This window comes from Eleutherodactylus coqui, chromosome 1 (assembly GCF_035609145.1).
Source record: "Eleutherodactylus coqui strain aEleCoq1 chromosome 1, aEleCoq1.hap1, whole genome shotgun sequence".
In the NCBI taxonomy this organism is placed as follows: domain Eukaryota; kingdom Metazoa; phylum Chordata; class Amphibia; order Anura; family Eleutherodactylidae; genus Eleutherodactylus; species Eleutherodactylus coqui.
This window is the reverse complement of record NC_089837.1, coordinates 215,687,311-215,708,510: the sequence shown is the minus strand read 5'-3', so window position 1 is coordinate 215,708,510 and position 21,200 is coordinate 215,687,311. Positions and strand designations below refer to the sequence as shown.

The 21,200-nt window shown below is 43.0% G+C and overlaps 1 protein-coding gene across 4 annotated transcripts in view; it reads left to right on the top strand.

The window, feature by feature from the left end:
* The window catches only part of ECHDC1 (ethylmalonyl-CoA decarboxylase 1), a 105,456-nt gene extending 86,951 nt beyond the window's left edge, over positions 1 to 18,505 (top strand). Inside the window, exons 1-6 of one of the 4 annotated variants that reach the window (XM_066605528.1) lie at positions 6,930 to 6,999; positions 10,185 to 10,400; positions 10,694 to 10,836; positions 10,991 to 11,043; positions 15,011 to 15,091; positions 17,823 to 18,505. In XM_066605528.1, coding sequence (XP_066461625.1) covers positions 10,187 to 10,400; positions 10,694 to 10,836; positions 10,991 to 11,043; positions 15,011 to 15,091; positions 17,823 to 18,225 — 894 coding nt within the window. In that variant the 5' untranslated portion in view covers positions 6,930 to 6,999; positions 10,185 to 10,186 and the 3' untranslated portion in view covers positions 18,226 to 18,505. Of the gene's footprint in view, positions 1 to 6,929; positions 7,000 to 7,026; positions 7,239 to 7,934; positions 8,108 to 10,184; positions 10,401 to 10,693; positions 10,837 to 10,990; positions 11,044 to 15,010; positions 15,092 to 17,822 lie in introns of those variants that run through there. The other 3 variants (XM_066605529.1, XM_066605530.1, XM_066605527.1) reach the window with 3 other exon arrangements.
* Positions 18,506 to 21,200: the final 2,695 nt, after the last annotated feature.

Here is a 21,200-nt window from a genome sequence, read left to right as displayed (position 1 = left end):
CTTTTATTTAAAAATTTTTTGAAAAAGAATACAGGCTATAAAGCGTGTATATGACTTCCCCTCTATCAGTGGCTGTGGCCGTACGCTGTGCGTGAAGTTGACGGCAGACACAGAGCGGTGTAAATAATTATGGAATTATTGGCGTACAGTTGGAGGCTGACAGCGGTATTGTAACACTAACTCCAGGCAGAAACAAAGAATACGGAAGGCTGCAAACAGGCCTAGCTGTGCAATACTGATGCACTGCAACTCCCACCAGACACCCAGTTAATTTCAGAAGGTCAGGGGTAGCCCAACAAAGGAGCTTTTATTGTAATTTTTTTGAAAAAGAATACAGGCTATATAGCGTGTATATGACTTCCCCTCTATCAGTGGCTGTGGTCGTACGCTGTGCATGACGTTGACAGCAGACACAGACCAGTGTAAAAAATTATGAAATTATTGGCGTACAGTTAGAGGCTGACAGCGGTAATGTAACGCAAACTGCAGCCAGAAAAAAATTATACCCAAGGCTGCAAAAAGGTCTGGCTCTGCAATACTGATGCACTACAACTCCCAGCAGCCACGCAGTAAAATGCACACAGTCACAGGTAGCCGTAAGAAGGAGCTTTTTTCAACATTTTTTGGAAAAAGAATACAGGCTATATAGCGTGTATATGACTTTCCCTCTATCAGCGGCTGTCGCCGTACGCTGTGCGTGAAGTTGACGGAAGACACAGACCGGTGTAAAAAATTATGGAATTATTGGCGTACAGTTGGAGGCTGACAGCGGTAATGTAACGCAAACTGCAGCCAGAAAAAAAGTATACAGAAGGCTGCAAACAGGCCTAGCTGTGTAATAGTGAAGCACTACAACTCCCAGCAGCCACGCAGTAAAATGCACACGTAGCCCTAAGAAGGACCGTTGGTGTTCTTGTAGACAGGATCCTACACTACCACTGTCCCTGTCTCACCAGCACTGTCCCTATACTCTGTATAATAGACTGCAGACTGAGAACGCTATAGCTGTAATAGCCTGCACAGCCCGAGATGAAAAAAAATAATTTTGGTGCAAAAATGCTCCCAGCAGCCACAACAGTAATGCACACGGTCAGATGTGGCCCTAAGAAGGACCGTTGGGGTTCTTCAAGACAGGAACCTACACTAACACTACCCCTGAATGAGCAGCAGCACTTTCCCTGATCTCTGCCAGAGTGTGTCTGAGGCGAGTCGCGGGCAGGACCGCTTTAAATACTCTGCGGTCACTTGATCTCACCAGCCACTCACTGCAGGGGGGTGGGATAGGGCTGGAACGTCACAGGAGGAAGTTGTAATGCCTTCCCTGCATTTCTATTGGCCAGAAAATGGCGCTAAACATGCAGGGAAGGAAATGGAATTGATTCGAGTACCGTGTGGTGCTCGTCTCGAGTAACGAGCATCCCGAGTACCCTAATACTCGAACGAGCATCAAGCTCGGACAAGTACGCTCGCTCATCTCTACAAATATCTAATACCATCCTCATTGAAAAAAATGACCAAATACACCTAATGTATTTAGTGAGGTAGGTAGTTTATATGTTCAACCTCTTTGAGTCTGCATAATAATTTTTTTTTCTGCTGCTACAGCCTATCTGTTTTTTTAATGTTTTTTTTTTAGGTGAAATTTTATATGTGATTAATAAAAGTTTACTTTTAAGGAGATTCATTCAGGGTTGTTGCTTTTCGCAAATATATTGGTTTTGAGCTACCAAGATGGTGAGCGTTCCGCAAATCCTGTCCTATGAGGAATAGTTAAAGGATCTGGGAATGTTTAGCTTGGAAAAAAAAGGCTGAGAGGAGACTTAATAGCTGTCTACAAATATCTGAAGGGCTGTCACAGTGCAGAGGGATCAGCCCTATTCTCATTTGCACAAGGATAGACTAGAAGCAATAGGATGAAACTGAAAGGGAGGAGACACAAGTTAGATATTAGAAAAACCTTTCTGACAGTGAGGGTGATCAATGAGTGGAAGAGGTTACCACGGGAGGTGGTGAGTTCTCCTTCAATGGAAGTGTTCAAACAGAGGCTGGACAGACATCTGTCTGGGATGATTTAGTGATCCTGCATTGAGCAGGGGGTTGGACCCGATGACCCTGGAGGTCCTTTCCAACTCTACCATTCTATGCGTAAGCATTACGTATAAAGGAGAGAATCACACAGGCATATCTCAGTACAGATGCCACCAGAATGTCACGAGGTATAGAGTTAACAGAGTTCCAAAAAGGTGTGGTGGTGGGGTGTCACCTGAGCAACCAATCAGTACAGGATATCGCAGTGCTATTGAGCCTTCTACAGTCAACTGCTGGCAATGTTATTCTAAAATGGAAACATCTGGTGCAGGAGCAGGCGGATAAATTTTAGTCTGGGGCAAGGTGAATATACACACCGCAGATGGCTGCATGTAGCCATACCATGCCCACTTGCTGCAGCTAAAGGCTGCACAAATTACCACTAACATTATAGGGCTAAAGGCCATCACAGGTGGGAGTATCTTGGCAGTCTACAGCCAGACAGTCCGTCCGTTTACACCCTTAACGTGTCTATTTATCATAAATAAGATACCAGAACCAAGCTCCTCACATAAATACGGTACTAAAGCCAAGCTCATAACATGAATACAGCACCAAAGCCAAGCTCAGTATATAGATAGGGCACCAGAACAAAGCTGATAACAAATACATCACCAAAACCAAGCTCATAATTTGAATACAGTACCAGAACCAAGCCCAGAACCAAACTCATAACATAAATACCTCACCAGAACCAAGCTCAGTACATAAATACAGAACAAAAACTAATAACTGTATTCTTACTCTGTATGGTCAGTTTCAGACAAGTGTATTACAGGTTTATTTTTCTGCTCATAATACAGACAAGTCTCCTGACTAGTCCACATTGGGACCTATGATGCTTTGCATTTGGGTCAGTAAACCCCGTGGACAGGCTGGGATACATGTCCGTAATACGGACGCCTGAAATCGGCCTAAGTCTATGTGCCCTATAACCTACTCTACACTAATTGGCAACTGAAGGGAGCACAGACGACACTTAGTTTACTTTCATATGAGCTTTTGTCTGTCTGATAAGTTTGAGAAGCAGAACATCTGTAAACTTCATTGACCAGCCCAAACTCTAAATCTTAATTCCATCGAACACCTTTGGGATGAACAAAAATGCTGTGTCCTTGCACACCCATCATTCCCTGCATCACTATCTGAAATTCTCCTTGAGGAATGGAGGCAGATGTAGCCACACATCTATGGGAATTTGGTGGAAACCGTGACTAAGAGGGCTACTGCAGTCATTTAGGCCAAAGGAGGCCTAACACCGTATTGATAGATGTACAGAGATCAGAGGAGCGCTCCTACAGGCAGGGAATTTGTGGAAGATAAATGAAATAGCAGGAATTTGACTTACCCGATGCTTAGTGAGGACCCACTGCTGGGTGCCCCACTAGTACCTCCAGGTCCAAGGATGCCTATAGTATAGAGGGTTCTTCTTCCCAATCCTAAAGTGGAGAGCTGCCGGGATCTTTGTGTCCACCCAAATACAGGGGACCCAAGTGGAATACAAACCAATGAAGGGAAAAGGAAAAATGACCCCAGAGCTTCCCGGGAGAAAGAACATTCTTCTATGTGATGAATAGATCCTTAGTTTATTGCAACACGTTTCAGCCCACAAAAAAGGGCATTTTTCAAGCATTGAAAAAGCCCTTTTTTGTGGGCTGAAAGTGTGTGGGAGCCCTTAGGCCACTCTTGCACACACAGTTGTTTACAGTGTTTACCACCGAGCTAAATACTGTAAAACGTCTCCATTGATTTCAATGAGGCTTCTCAGACGCGCGTTAGTTTCTAACGACGTGCTTTTAAAGCACTGTCTGTTCTATTCAGGCGTTTCAGCCTTTTTTGAAATGCAGTGCGTCGCCCATTGAAATGAATTGGAGTGTTTTCAACGCTGTCAAAAATGCAGTAGAATGCTTTGTACAGTGTTTTACCACATTTTTGAACGGAGTGTTCTATGCCATTGGGAGGAAAGTGAAAGTGGTGATGTCATCGGCTTGCTTTGCCTGCGTTGTTATTGCGCTAAAAGCCCAGTCACAACGCAGGCAAACGCTCACACTGAATGCTGCACTAAGCAGCTCCGCCCTAGTAAAATTGCTGCACATACAAATGCATTTTTAACCCCTTAGTGACAAAGCTTTTCCATTTTCGTTTTTTCCTTCTCCCTTTTAAAAAATCATAACCCCTTTAGTTATCCATCGCCGTCGCTGTATGAGGGCTTGTTTTTTTGCGGGATGAGTTGTATTTTTCAAGTGTACTATTTATTGTACCATATAATGTACTGAAAAACTTTTTAAAAATTCCAAGTAGGGAGAAATGGAAAAAAAACGACATTCCGCCATCTTTCAGTGCGTCTTGTTTCAACAGTGCACAAACTGCAACAAAAATGACCTGATAAATTTATTCTATGAGTCAATACGATTACTACGATACCAAACATATAGGGGTTTTTTTTTGCTGTACTGCTTGTATTTTTTTTTAAAGATATTTAATTTTTTTAAGTTATTTTCTCTCTCCATTTTCTGCACACAATAACTTATTTATTTTTCCGTTTACATAGTTATGTGAGGGCTGATTTTGTGCGGTACGTCCTGTCGTTTTCATTAGTACCATTTTTGAGTACCAACGACTTTTTGATCCTTTTTATTACATTTTTTCTTGGAGATAGGATAACCAAAAAAGCACATTTCTGGCGGTTTTTTTTGGACGTCGTTCACCGTGCGGGGTAAATAATGTGCTATTTTGATAGATCAGACTTTTACGGACACAGCGATACCAAACACGTATTTTTGCTTTATTATTTAGATTCTTTTATTGCAAGTATGCCAAAAGCGTTTTTTCCGAACTTTAATTACACTTTTTTTTTATTAATTAATAAAACTTTATTGTTTTTATTTTTACACTTTCTTTTAGTCCCCATAGGGGACAACCAGCGATGCTTTGATTGCTCCTGCAGTATGATGGAATGCTGTAGCATTACATCATACTGCATTCTGACAGACAGCCTAGCAAGACACCCCACGAGGACGGCTTGATGGACAGTCTGCCAAAACAGCAATGGGGCCTTTCAGAAGGCCCTCAGCTGCCATGACACCTGCACGGCTCCCCCGATCGCATATATTTATATTCCACAACACTTCTGCTCGATTCACAACCCGATTGGTTGCTTGGGTTGGCTGATTCCCAGTGATTGGTTGTTTGGGTTGGCTGATTCCCAGTGATTGGTTGTTTAAGTTGGCTGATCCACAGTGATTGGTTGTTTGGGTTGGATCGAGCAGAAGTGTTGCGGAATATAAAAATATGCCCCCCGATCTCACCGCGGGGGGGGCATAAAGGACTCCCGAACATCGGTCGGGGCATTTAAAGGGTTAATAGCCGCGATCGGACGATTGCAGCTATTGCCCACAGGTGTCAGCTGTAACAAACAGCTGACACCCGCACTGTATAGAGGGAGATAGCGGCGCTATCTCCCTCCATACACATCCTGCAGCGGCAGGACGTAAAAAGACTATGGGGCAGTCACTAAGGGGTTAATATCGCCTGTGAGAGTGTGGCCTAAGGTTACCTACACACAGCCGAGTGTGGTACCGGGCCGCAGAACTCATGATACGGGGGAACAAAATTGCTCATGTGTATGACTCCAGTCAAAAAATCGGGTTCCGATACATGCGAGATTTATGCATCTCGCAACACACAAATCTCACACGATTTTCCCAGCCCTGTGAAAGCAGCCAGCAGGCGTCTGACATTGTCAGAGTGCAACTCTTCTCGCACAGGACATGATCGGTGATATGGGGTAGACCGCACATCTGCATGTTCTAGTCTTGTGAGAGACCCTATGAAAATAGAACACCCTGAGAAAAATTGAAAAATGGGATCTATTTTTGTGTGAGTTTTGTGCGTCTTGCGACGCACAAAACTTGCACGATTTTACGCCTGTCTGAATGCACACAGGCGACTGCGATATCGCACTCGCCTACATGTGATTTCCCTGCAGACACAAGGTGTTTTTATAGCAAAAGTGACCCTCCACCGCGGCTGACATCCATGGCTGAGGATCGTGGAGTGTCTCCCATTGCTTTTAATGTGGAAACCTCGCACTGCGTGCACCTAGCATGTGGTGCGATGCTGTCGCCAGCACCATTATTCACCCTGGAAAAAAGACAGCTAAGGGGCGACCAAATAACTATGTATAAATACATGAGGGGACAATACAAGGATCTCTCCCATGATCTGTTTATACCCAGGACTGCGCCGGTAGCAAGAGGGCATCCTCTACATCTAGAAGAAAGCAGGTTTCATCACCAACACAGAAAAGGGTTCTTTACTGTAAGAGCAGTGAGACTGTGAAACTCTCTGCCTGAGGACGTGGTGATGGCAAAATCCATAGAGGAGTTTAAGAGGGGACTAGACAGCTTTCTAGAGCGTATATTACAGGACAACCATGTCGGAAGACCCTGCGTGAAGTGATGGGAGGCTGTTTTGTCATGAAAACGCCTCACTTCCTCGGGGAATTCACATGGTGGGGAGCGTGATAAGGGGCAGGATTCATGACCCTTGTGAGGTTAGCCTGAGGCTCTGATGAGATGTCCAGAGGGTCTCACACAAGTACTGGCTGCACATACCATCTGCCATTATGGAGTATTTAGGACACTAGAGCCAAGGTTTACAGGAGAGGACATATACTATGGACATTACAGCCGGGTGCCTAACTGGAATGAACCACAAGACCCAGCATGCCCCTGCTGCGGGCGGCACCATTTACTCCAGACGAGAGAACCACAGACATTAGTGCTAGTAGAACTGCCGCTAATCTGTGGGTTTACAGCACGTCAGCCGTAAAGCGCTCTGCTCCTCCTCCGTCACTGGTCACATGACTGTGACATCACCAAGGTCCTGTGTGCAGCGCTGGGGAGGCAGGTGAGAGCCCGCTAGTATGGTGACTGCTGTGTGGACAGTGTGGTCTAGGTGCTGCCCTGCGCTCATGCCCCATCTATATAGTGATGCCACTCACTAGTCAGGCTCCCCCTGCTGGCAGCTCTCCCCGCGGTTCAGCAGTGTGCTGTAGATTACAGCAGGTGTTCAGAGCTGCAGAGGAAGATGCTGCGGAGGCTGCCGGCTCGTGCCGCTGATTTGCTCCTACACTGAAGTTGGGACAGGTATATCAGCCAAGCATTAGAAGCACTTGGGCGCCTCCAGAACAGAAGCCACTCCTTGTGGGTTATTGGTCACCGTCTTGGAGTCGCCCCATCTCACTGTCTTCAGGCTATTGTTGCGGTTACCACCGGAATAATAGCGGAACTAATAGAAACAGTCAAGGAATAAAGTGTTGTTTTACGCCAACGTATTGGCGAAACAGTTGTGAAATTAACTTAAAATGTGATGACCGATAACCCACAAGTATCTAGAAGACCGTAACCCCTGAAGGACACATCCATTTTTCCCATTTTCGTTTTTCCTCCCCCCTTTTAAAAAATCATAACTCCTTTATTTATCCATCGCTCTCACTGTATGAGGGCTTGTTTTTTGAGGAATGAGTTGTATTTTTCAATGGTGCTATTTAATGTACCATATAATGTACTGAAAAACTATAAAAAATTCTAAGTGGAGTAAAAGAGAAAAAAACAACATTCCATCATTTTTCAGTGTGTTTCTGCGGCGCACAAACTGCAACAAAAACAAAATAACTTTATTCTGTGGGTCAGTACGATTACTACGATACCAAACTTGTATAGTTTGTTTTTGCTGTACTACTTTTTATTTTTTTTTCAGACAGTTAATTTTTTTAAATGATTTTCTGCCGCCATTTTTGCACACTATAACTTTTTTATTTTTCCGTTGACGTACTTGAGCAAGGGCTCGTTTTTTGCGAGACATCCGGTAGTTTACGTTGGTACCATTTCGGAATACATACAAATTTTTGATTGCTTTTTGTTGCATTTTTTTCTGGGAGACAGGGTGACTGAAAAAGTGCATTTCTGACGTTCTTTATTTTATTTTTTTCTGGATGACGTTCACCGTGTGGGGGGTAAGTAATGCTCTACTTTGATACAACGGACTTTTACGGACGTGGCAATACCAAATATGTATTTTTGTTTTATGATTTAGATTTTTTTTATTATAGATATTGCAAAAGGGGGATGATTTAAACTTTTATTACTTTTTTTTTTGTAATTAGTAAAACTTATTGATCTTATTTTTAGTTTCTTTTTAGCTCCCCAAGGGGACCACAACTTGCTATGGTTTGATCGCTCCTGCAGTATGATTTAATGCCATAGCATTACATCATACTGCAATATGACAAGCAGTCTATCAAGCCACCGCACGGGGACAGCTTGATAGGCAGTGTGCTAAGGCAGCCCTTGAGCCTTTCAGAAGGCCCCTGGCTGCCATGACACCTGTACAGCTCCCTGTGATCTCATTGTGTGGGGGCCGTTGGGATCCGTATGAGACCCCCGAACAATATAAATGCCGCTTTCAGAACTGACAGCGCCACTTAAAGGGTTAATAGCGCTGATCGCCCCGTGATCTCTCTTCATACATACCCGATGCTGCAGGATGTAAATCTACGTCCTGGAGCGTTAAGCGGTTAAAGGGGAATTTTGGTAACGTTAAAGGGGTATTTCAGATATTGGGCAAAACTTTCAAAAATTTCCTAACATTCCACACTTTCATCTAAATCATCAGACTGAACTCTGGAACCTTTTTTTTTTTCCTTTAACGACCTGCGCCACCGCTGCGTTCCAGACAGCATTAGATTTCTACATTATTCATTTTAGTGGCCACCCAGAAGTGTAAAAACTACACCTCCCACAATGCCCCACTGCTAGTTACTGATGAGCGCACATTCACAACTGTACAAACTGCGTCGGCTTTACAGACTATGGCCTTAGCCAGCCGGGCGTTTTTAGCCGCGATTTGCGCATGCGTCCGGCGATTTTATAAAACCATTGCTTTGCAATGGTATCGGACACATGAGCGCTTTTTATGCGCTCGTCCGATAAATTATAGAACAGAAATCGCAGATCGCACCTATCTGCGATCTGCGATTCCTGTTCTCTTCTCTATATGCGCTCAATGGGGCCGGCGGCAGCAGCGCCGACCCCATTGAGAACATATAGAAGACAAATCATTCTTCTCTGCCACAGCTGTAACAGCTGTGGCAGAGAAGAACGATGTTTGCCCATTGAATTCAATGGAGCGGCAATACAGCCGCTCCATTGAAAGCAATGGGCTGCCGGCGTGCGCGGGGTGAATTGTCGGGAAGGGGTTAAATATATAAGCCCTTCCCTGCAATTCATCCTAAAATCTGTTAAAATAAAAAAAAATTGTATACTCACCTTTCCGCTGCAGCCAGAGTCCAGCCGCGGCCGCTGTCAGTTCTCCTGAACTGCTTCTCGGCACTATTCAGCCGGCGGGGCTTTAAAATCCCCGCCTGCTGAATGATCTGCCTCTGATTGGTCACAGCCCTGACCAATCAGAGGCAGGTTTCACTCACACACCCATTCATGAATTCATGAATGGGTGAGTGACTGCTGCCTCTCAGCGCTGAGCCAATCAGGGGCAGGTCTGACTCACATCCATTCATGAATGGGTGTGAATGAGGCATGCCTCTGATTGGCTCAGCGCTGAGCCAATCAGGGGGCAGGTCTGACTCACACCCCCTTCACACCCACTGCAGGACGGCCGCACAGAGCTCCGGCTGCCGGGAGAAGGTGAGTATACAATTTTTTTTTATTTTAACACATTTTAGGATGCATTGCAGGGAAGGGCTTATATATTTAAGCCCTTACCGACAATTCATCCCAGGCTCGCCCGCAGCGCATTGCTTTAAATGGAGCCGGCTCTATTGCCGTTTCCATTGAATGCAATGCGCTGGACAGCTCCGGCCCGTTTCTAATAAAACGCGGCTAGGAGCAGATTTTCGGGCGACTTGCGCGCACCGGTCACGCGATTTGCGGATGCGCATCCGTCATGCGATCCGCAAATCGCGCGAAAAAACGCCCGTCTGACTAAGGCCTATGAAGGTAATGCCCATTATGTGCTGCTTTTTGTATTTTATGTAATGTTTTAGAACAATAAATGCATCTCCCACTTATTTCCAGACATGGCGCTTAACCTATGGAGATGTGTGATGAAGAGAGCAGAAGCAAGATGGTGTCTATACAGAAGTCTATACAATAGTAGCCATGGATTTAATGAAAGTGAAGTAAAGAGGAAGCTGGCTGAGCTTTCAGGAGGGTCAGTTAAACTCTGTAAAGGAGAAAATGGAATAGCAGAACTGGGCATAAGTAATCCTTCCCGGAAGAATGCTTTGTCAGGTATACTAAGCTATTTATTTATTTATTTTCAGAGCCTACCTTTGGTGTACACACCAGGAGAAGGAAAAGCTCCTGGCATATATGACACATGTACCCATAAAGTTTCCCAGTAGTGGTGCTGTCTCTTCAGGAGCATAAGAATACACACATAGAAAACATAAAAACGCCATAAAGATGTCCTTGGAAACTCTTCGTTGGCCGCCTCGTCCTCCTCTTCCTCTTTAGAACTATACATTGTTTTTGTGCCATAAATGGATTAGGATACGCAGGCAAACTTTGAATTTGTATCACAGGTACAATGATGTTAGAATTAGAAGAACGGATTAATGATCTGGAAAAATGGAAGGAGGGGAAAGGTCTCATCGTCTATGGCACAGAGGACACGTTCTGTTCTGGTGGAGACTTGAATACAATTAAGGCTATCTCCAATGCAAAGGTAAGCTCAGTCATAATGAAGTCAGTTGATCAGTCATTGTTAGTGCTAATTCCTTATTACTCTCGTTTAAACATTGTTTTCTGACAATACACTGATTTGCTTGTAAAATCATAAAGACGTTTGCATATTCTGTGTCTTTTTCTTGTATCCACAGGATGGGCTGATGATGTGCATGTTTATGCAGAACACGTTGACAAGGCTACAGAGGTACTTTCCTCCTTGTCCCAGTGTGATCGTAATAAAATGCTTGTAAAAGTCCACCTTTGTGCACATTTACAATAAGGAATACACAGGCATCTGGCTAAACCTGTCATGAGACAGGTGCGCCTTAAGGCCTCATGTCCACGGGCAAAAGAAGAATTAAAATCCGCAGCGGATTTTAACTCTTCTCCTGCCCGCGGATCCGCATCCCATAGGGATGCATTGACCACCCGCGGGTAGATAAATACCCGTGGATGGTTAATAAAAGTGATTTAAAAAAAAATGGAGCATGAAAAAATCTGGACCATGCTCCATTTTCGTGCGGGTCTCCCATGTGGACGGGAGACAAAAATCGGAATTTACTCACCCGCTCCGGTTCTTCCCTTCGCCGCGTCTCCATCTTCTCTCCGTCGCGGCCGGATCTTTTTTCTTCGGGCCGGCGCATGCGCGGGGCACGTCACCGACGTCATCCTGCGCATCCGCCGGGCCGAAGAAAGAAGATCCGGCCGCGACGCAGAGAAGATGACGCCGCGGCGAAGGGAAGATCCGGAGCGGGCGAGAGGTAAGTTTATTCTTATTTTTATGCCTCATGTCCGCGGGGCAGGAGGGACCCGCTACGGATTCTTTATGGATCTGATTTTCCCCGTGGACATGAGGCCAAAGGAAACCTATCGCCATGAAAATGCATTCTTTGTTATAGAGCAGGAGGAGCTGAGCAGATGGATCTATAGTTTAACTTGTATTTTATTCCTTTATATCTCTGCACATTCTGTGTTGAACAGTCCAATAGGCGGTACTAACTAACTGCATATGTACACTCATACACAGATAGCTGTCAGTCATTGATAGGACCGCATTTGGACCTCTAAACACATTATGAGGAATCTTTAAATGAATTAAATGCAAGTTATACTGAATCTTTTCCCACAAAACAATTCATTTAAAGTTTGCTCATACTGAACTTAAGAGGTCCAATGGGCGGTCCTATCAATGACTGACAACTATCTGTGTATGACTGTACATATACAGTTAGCTGTCAACCACTCATAACAGTCCAATAGGCGGAGCTACATTCGGAATGAACAGATATAAATAAATAAAATACAAGTTGTACAGAATTTTTTTCCCATATATATATATCATTCTGTTCCTCTCCTGCCTGCAGAAGGAACTGCATTTTCAGGGTGACGGGTTCCCTTTAACCCATTGAGTGGCATGCCTGGAAATTTTCCGGGACGAGCTCCACTGCCCATAGTGATAGACCAGAAGATTTTTGGCCTATGTTTCACTATGGGACCTGCGGAGCACAATGCCATAAGCTGTGGCATTGTACTCTGCCTGCACAGACCCACAGAGAACAGTGCAGGACTTTAAACAAAGAAGCAGCAAGAGGGAACCGATCTGCCAGCAACTTCACGCTTCTTTTAAAAAAATTCCTGCACTGCTTTGTTTACAGGTTACCATGGAGACCATCGGCTTGTCAGAAGCTGGCCGATGGTCCCTGTGGCAGAGAGAGCTGGTGCTCGGCTGTCACGGGATAGCCAGGCACCAGCTCTTGCAGCAGAGATCGGAAAAAAGCTCCGAACTCTGCTCTTTTACCCTTTACATGCCATGGTCTATGCGACCGCAGCATGTAAAGGGCTCACACCATTGGACCCCTGCAATGTGATTAGGGGGTCCTGATGGGTCTTTGTGGAAGTCCCCTAAAGGGACAAAAATTTTGATGTTTAAAAAAAAAAAAGTTAAAAAAATTAAACTAAAAGCCACCTTTTTCCCTTTACTTGGTAAAAAAAAATGAAAAACAAAATTACACATGTGGTATCCCTGCATCGTAATGACCCAGAGAAGGAAGTTAGTATATTATTTAACCCCTTAATGACACGGACCCTTTTTTTCCCCCCCTTTTAGTTTTTTCCTCCCCACATTTAAAAATCATAATTCCTTTATTTATTCATCGACGTTGCTGAGGGCTTGTTTTTTGTGGAACGAGTTGTATTTTTCAATGGTGCTATTTAATGTACTGAAAAACTTTTACCAAATTTTTAAGTGGAGTAAAACGAAAAAAAAAAGACTTCCCACCATCTTTCAGTGGGTCTTGTTTCTACGACGCACAAACTGCAACAAAAATGACATGATAACTTTATTCTGTGGGTCGGTACGATTACTACAATGCCACACTTGTATAGTTTTTGGTTTTTTTTGCTGTAGTACTTGTATGTAAAATTTATTTTCTGTTGCATTTTCTGTGCGCAATAACTTTTTTATTTTTCCGTCGACGTAGTCGAGCAAGGGTTTATTTTATGCGGAACGTCCTGTCGTTTACTTTAGTGCTAATTCGGAATACGTAGGACTTTTTGATTGCTTGTTATTGCATTTTTACTGGGAGACAGGGTGGCTGAAAGAGCATTTCTGGCGTTCTTTATTTTTTATTTTTTCAGACTACGTTCACTGTGTGGGGTAAATAATGCACTACTTTGATAGATCAGGATTTTATGGATGCAGCGATACCAAATATATGGATATGGCAAAAGGGGGGTGATTTAAACTTTGTATTCCTTTTTTTTTTTTTTTACAATAAATAAAACTTTATTGATCTTATTTTTCCACAACTAGCGATGCTTTGATCGCTCCTGCAGTATGACGTAATGCTGTACGATTGTAGTTATTGCCCATGGGTGTCAGCTGTAATAAACAGCTGACGCACTGTATGAAAAGAGGTTGCGCCATGATTTTTCTTCATACATACCCCGACGCTGCAGGACGGGAACGGGAAGAGATTAATCTGGAGGGTGAAAAGTATCAAAATTTTACATGTTCCGAAAAATTAGATAAATGAAGACTAGAGTTCATCCTGCAAAAAACAAGGCCTTCTAGAGCGCCGGCAATGGAAAAAAAATTAATACGGCTCTTGGAATGTGGCGACACAAAAGCAAACCTTTAAGAAAAAAAAAATGTTTTAATTTACAAAAATAGCAAAACATAAAAAAAAAAAAAAACGTATAAACTTGGTATCGCCGGAATCGTGTTGATTTGGTGAATAATGATATCACATTATTTATTCTGCATGCTGAACGCCGTAAAAACGAAATCCAAAAAACAAATGCCAGAATTTCTTTTTTTTCCCCAATCTCCCTACAATTTTTTTACAAAATTTATGCAATACATTATATATTCACCCAAAAATGATGCCATCAAAAAGTACAACTTGTCCCGCAAAAAACAAGCCCTCATATGGCCGTGTCAATGGAAAAATGAAAAAGTTATGGCTCTTGGAACGTGACTGGAAAATGAGTTGAAATTAAATAATTGGCCCATTTAAAAAACCTGCCCTAGTAGGTTTCTTACCACCCTGTCAGACCCGCCACTCAAGGGGTTAAAGTGGTTGTGGCAAGATATTATGTTTCATTATGCAAAACAGACAGGCCACTTGCACATTAAAACCTTTTTTAAAATATTTACCGTTCATCCATTCCTTCCTACCACCACTCTAATATTTGCTCTTCATTTTACATGGACACCTCCTGCTGTACTTCCATGGGCAGTGGTCGAGCATGTGCAGAAGTGCCTTCACTCTCCCTGTTGAGCTCCCTGCATGCCCCCTCCTTCCTCCACATTGAGTGTATTCTCACTGGCGCCTATCTCACTGCAGAGATCATGTATGTACAGTCCCACCAGTTGCCCTGTATGTCAGCAGAGACTCACGTGCCACATCGAGATGTCAATAAATGAATCCAAGTCTGCCGGTTTTTTGTTCCAGTACTGAAAGCATTCATTTTTCCCCACTTAGTTAGTTCTACATTCTCTAAGGCTTAGCACCCGGACCCCCACTGATCAAAACTCTTAAGATGTATTCTGCAATTAAACAAACTCCAATGGGAAATAATACAGTTTTGTATCCCTAGTTGTGAATTAATTATTTGTGCTTGATTATAAAATTATACACATATTCATAGAAATAATTATTTTATTTAAGGTTACCACTCATTAGTGTAGCCCTAATTCAGGGAAAAGCAATTGGGGGAGGAGCCGAGCTCTGCACAGCATGTGACTTCAGGTATGTTTATTAGAAATATGTTTTATTGCTTTATTTGCTATTATTGATAAGGAAATTAAAAATGAGGTGTATTGCTGTCTGTTGTCACCATAACTAGGGATAAAAGACCGTCTATACAATTGTATATGTTCTAAATGCTATTGTAATACCGATTTATTTTTTATGTATATATTTTTGTCATATACTGTAATGTTTTTCATGATTTTGGATGTTTTTTCAGCAGTTGTATTTTTTGGAGAGGGGATGGAAATGCTGCAGCTAAATGTTTGCTGGGGTGTATCCACATAAAAAACACTTTTTCCATAAAAAAAAAATTGTTCTTATGTCAGAGCAGTTTTCTCTTAGACTTCCAAAAGTGTCTGCTACATGAGATGCCTTACTGAAGGCGTACAATGAAGAAACTGAGGCTTTATTCTATCCACTGCCTTCTCTCTTGACGACTCGATTCATAGGAAAAAAACACAGATCCAAGTGGACCTCCCATATTACAACTCCCATATGACTGGGCTCCTATTGATTTCATGAAATACTGTGCAGACTTGCCCATCTAATAACTCTAAGCCAAGAGTATAGAATGTCTTCATGATGTTTTTACCAGACCTTATGCAGAACTGCCTGTCTGACAACTAACTACCAATGAGGAGCAGCAACTGACCCTTTGCTGGTTCTTTGGAAGTAGACCACAGGTCAAACCTCCAAGGCTCTACAGCCTGGGCCAAGCTCAGAGGCTACCGGGCAAACCAAATCTCAGAAGCTAGAGACCAACCTCCAAGGTCAATTGGGGCAATAGCTCTCGAGACCACTGTGTTTCTGGATGTTCAACATACAAAGCCATCCCTATTCCTTTTCATTCTTGCAGGGTTATGGCAAACCTGGAATCTTTTACCTCATTCACTGTTTCCCACACAGAACTGGCTGGAGATCATTTTAGGGCTCCTTCACACTAGGCTTTTTTGCTGCATGTTTTTAACGTGGAAGTCAATAGGACTTTCTAATGTTAACCCTTTCCAATCCACTGTCTGACGTCTGAAGACATTCTGACTGAAGGCTGTACAGCTCCGATGTCAAAAGACGTCCGGCAGGGTATTCTTACTCTATATTACTGGCTGCTCTGTTGTCGGGGGCCTCTCCAGCATGTCCCATACCGCAGTACTGGCTTTAGCCAGCAGATGGCGCCATTGTATAATGGCAGAAAGAGAGAGCCCCCTAGGAAACCCTGAATTGGATTGCAAAGGGTTAAAAATGCATCGCATGAAAATCGCAATGCATTTTTTAACATTAGAAAATCCTATTGACTTTTGCGTTAAAAAAATGCAGCAAAATCACTTGAGAAAACTGCTATTGAGCAGGAGCCCTAAGAAAGTGTCCATTTCCTCGGCTGCTCCAATCCATGCTAATACTAGGCGTCTCCCATTTTTACACACACCTAAAAGACCTATCAGCCATCTTCCCCTGCCATGGTGACATCGGAATAAATGGAGTGCTGGCTGAGCATGTACAGTAGTTCATTTCAATAGGGCTGAAGGAAATAATCAAGGGGCAAGTGCTTAGTTATTTTGGCAGTCCCAATGAAAGTGAATGGAGCGCAGCGTGACCATCGCTTTGTTCAGTCTCCTCTTCATGCAAGTTGTGCAGTAACACCGCAGTGAGGAGGGCCGGGGAATCGGACACATTCTTGAGATCAGCGGGGGTCATGGCAGTGAGACCCCCATCAATCAGCAAGTTATCCTTCATCCTGTGGATAAGGAATAACTTGTAATCTTGGTACAGCTAGGGGTGAGTGAATAATCAAAATTAATTTGCAACTTTAACACCACATCCTTCAAAGTTTCCTCTGAATTGTGAAATTGATATTTGCCCTCCTCCTGTGAGTAGAGCTATTAGGTTTGAGAACTGGCGGGGTGGGGTGAGACATAAAACCTGCGGTGGAGGCTGGGTGACAGAAGTGTAGTGATGGAGCGTTGCAGCAAGTATAATACTGATTGGTTGAGAATAAGCTAATCAGGGTTATTCTTGTATACCTGGGGGGCTGTAGCTGGCTCTCAGTACAACCTCAATTGCACATGGAAGACTGCAACGAAATAGTGTTGGGACGCCTTTAGCTTGGGGGAAGGGCGAAGCACACTGACTGGATCGGTGTAGCGCTGATCCTGGCAATTTAACCCTATAGATGCTGCAGTCCATGCAGACAGTGGCATCTATGGGGTTTGGCGAAGAAGGGGACTCCCTTCTACATCCTATCAGCACTTCTGCAATCAGATTGCGAGCTGCTGATAGTTGCTATGGCAAGCGGAGGTAGCATGGCCTATTCTGGTCACTTTCTTTCTTGACAGTAACAGGCCTTATTGTCAGTGCAGAAACTGACAGTTTGTGATAATACAATGTACTGCATAAGTCATTAGATTATCACGACTTCAAGTCCCCTTGCAGAACAAAAAAATGGTGAAAAAAGTTCATGCCAAAATAAAAATGTTAAAAATCGGCAGATCTGCAGCAGATTTTACCCGATCAGTATGAAAGTCGTATAACCGAGATTTGAGTGGTCTGTCAGCAAATGACTACCCCTACTCTTTACTGAACCCCCTTCCCTCCAAAAAATAACCAGACCTTTCTTCTGAAGGGTTATAATGGTCACTGTCTATGCATTCAGCACTTCAGAGCATTTTTGATCTCATATGTTATGCTTAGCGGTTACAAGCTAATACTTTTTTTTTAACTTTCCGTACTGCAGGTTAATGACGGAGGGGAGTGAAATCCGATTCGTGCACAAACATATGGGAATCGTTCCAGGCTGGGGAGGCGCGTCGAGATTAATACAGCTTGTTGGAAGTAGACAAGCCCTTAAATTATTGAGCGGTGCTCTCAGGATTCCCCCTGAACATGCTATAAGCATAGGCCTGGCTGATGGCACTTTGTCTTCAGCTGCAGACAGTGCGCTAGAAGAAGCCCAGAAGTGGATAACACCATATACAAAAGGAGCGGCCAATGTAACTAGAGCAATGAAAAAGCTAATCATCTGTGGAAGAGAACATTTATTTGAAGATGCGATAAGGAAGGAAAAAGACATATTTGCAACAGTGTGGGGTGGACCTTCCAATTTACAGGCTTTGTCTGAAAGAACCAAATACAATTAGCACACACTGCAGCATGAGGTGCAACGGAATATGCATTCACAGCACCAGTTCTGCATTAAGTGCAAATCCTTATACAACAACTTTAATCAGATTGTAATTGTGGATGGAAGATTGTGGAATATTATGACTGGAACGTCATGATCAAAATATCATTGTAAGAGAATTAACATATTATTCGCATGGAAGTGTACTGGGGTAATAATTGGGAATTGATATTTTGCAAATATTGAGACCTGTTCTATGTAGCATATGTCAAAATTAAAGCTTTCTCACACACTGGGATATGTTGTATCACTATTGTAACCCTGGAATAAATCCAAAACACAAAAGAGGTGTAAATCTGTGCAGTTTTCACAGGGATAGTTAATGATTACAAGATTTTGCGGGTAAATGGTATTATACAAAACCATGCAGCCTTTAACACATTAAGGCCAAATGCACACGAGCGAGTCGGATTCCACATGCGGGATCTCACAACAGGTGTGCCCTGCAGACCTGTCCGGATGCTTTTCAACTGTGCTGTGGATAAGCCGCCCGGCGCACATGCACAGTACAGATGTGACTGCGCCGTCACTAGGCGATGGCGCAGATCCCGCAGGCTTTCTGCAATGATGATTGCGGAAGGGCCGTGAGATGAATGGCTTCCATTGACTTCAATGAAGCTGTCCGCATGGAATTCGGCTCAAAATAGAGCCTGCTGCGATTTTTCCCTTCCATGAGCGGAAAATCGCAATTGAAACCCGCTTTTACATTGCATGCTATGGCAGGTATTTGCTGCAGAATGCAGAGGCGGATGCCCGGTCCGGATTCCGCAATGCAAATCCGGCCATGTGCATTGGGCCTAATAGCTGCACTGTTTTGGAAATAAAACGGTTTATCTACAAAATCATACAGCCATTATCAGTTTTAATGATGCCCGCTACACACAGTGGGGGGTGGCCATGGCTCAGACTGTACCGTTAGACTATGACTTGCATATTATCTAGTGGCCAAGTGGATATGTCATACTATTGTTCATAATGGCTGGAGAGTTGATGATGAACCAAGATGATATGAACGCTTGTCAGGGTCTCGCACTGACCATGTACCGTGCATCCAAGCTGTAAGTATCGCACATGTTTTACAGCATACTACATGGCTGCATCTGAAAAGCTTGCATTAACCCTTTAAGGACCAGGGTGTCTTTTTTTTTTTCTTCAGCTAGCACAATTATTTTTGTTGCTGAGGGCTATTTTTTTTTTCCATTGACACTTATTTTCCAGTTTTTAGTTTTATTGGAGGCAAAAGGCTAAAAATATTTTACATTTATAGTTTATTTTTAAAATGAGTATACTTACACTAAAATAAAGTACAGGAATGGCCTTGTTTTGATATATCATTTTTATAGTTTTGGATTACAGGGAGCAAACAGTGACTGTTTTTTGTTAGCGTTGGCGGTGGGTGATTTTCTCTAATGTATATACAGTATTATTTTATTAAGTTGTTTTTTTAACCATCTATGACGTCATATAAGACCTCTGTGGTTCATTCACATGGTATTTTTTTTTTTTATTTCATACTTTTTCTACTATAACTGGGGCATCCAGAGTTACAGGGAAAAACGATTCCCCTGTAGTGACAATAGTCACTAACAGAGCTGATCAGGGTCTGCTAGGACCCTGCAGCTCTTCTGTGATGGAGGCACACGGTACTCACATGATCGCCAGGTCACATTGTGGAAGTAATACTTCTAGTCTTTAGCACATAACGCTCATTGAGCACTATATAGCCTGAAAAGGAGAAGGTTGAAGTATTCTCCCTGGTCCTCTGTTCCTGCTTGATTGTAGGAGCAGAGGCTTTAATCCCACATCATATTTTTGCTATCGGCTGTGATTAAAGGCCAAGATCAAGCACGACCTGGTCCTTAAGGTTCTAAATGTTTCAAGTACTGTATTACAGACGTTTGACAGTACATTATGCAAGATCAAATGATTGAAAGTTCAACCCTGTAGGCACTAATAAATAGTTTTGATTAAAATATTAAAGTTTCATAAACGTTCTTCCACATTAAAAAAAAAAAATGAATTTAGCTTTGCTGGCACAGATGAAAGGCTCCTTCTTGTGATTCCTCTTGGTCATTGCTCAGGCTGTGGTTTCTCCATATTGGAGATCTATTGCAGTTCCCTGTATGGCGGAATGGGTGCAGCCGCTAAATAATATGCAGATGGACGAACTTATGGCTAAGGACACAGACGGGCAGGATCATGTTCTTTCATCGCGGACACATTGGATATTGTTCCACTTGTCTTATGCTTTTCTAATTAGCCTTGGGTTTTTTTAACCAACTTTCTGTAAGAGAGTACAAGTGGAACTAATTAGCTACTTCAGTCAGTGCATTTGTATGCCATGCACAAAGGAACATTTCCTGTGGGCAGTAAAAGTAAAATATGCCGTTATGTGTGCAAAAAAAGCAGCACTAAAGGTGTGTGCAAATGTGTGTCTATCTTGTTACTTTTTTTTAATAAAAAGGAGCAAAACCTTCTGCTTCTTGTAGCTAAAATCATATTAAGCCACAGTTAATCATTTTTAGCATACCAGAAAAACCAAGCCCAAAGACAAATGTCAGTTGCTTCCCACCCCCCTGATTTCATCTGCTTAGACCGCTTTCACACTGGCGATAAAATCGCAGGATTTTCTCATGACAGCGCTACAACTCGCCAGTATGAAGGCCATACTTTCCAATGGTGTCCTACAAATTCACAATGTCTTCTCTGATATGCTGCAAGAAAAATATCACGGCATGCTCGATATTTGAGCGATTTACGATTTTTTTTTTGCCCTTGTTTCTCTATGGAGCCTTTTTGTTTTTCGTGAGATGCGATACATTTCCCTACCCCTAAAATAAACCCCAGCTGCAATTGCAGAAAAAAAGGCATATTTACCTAGCACGAAGTAATGGCCCTGATTGGCTGAGTAGCGCTTGATGAACCAATGTG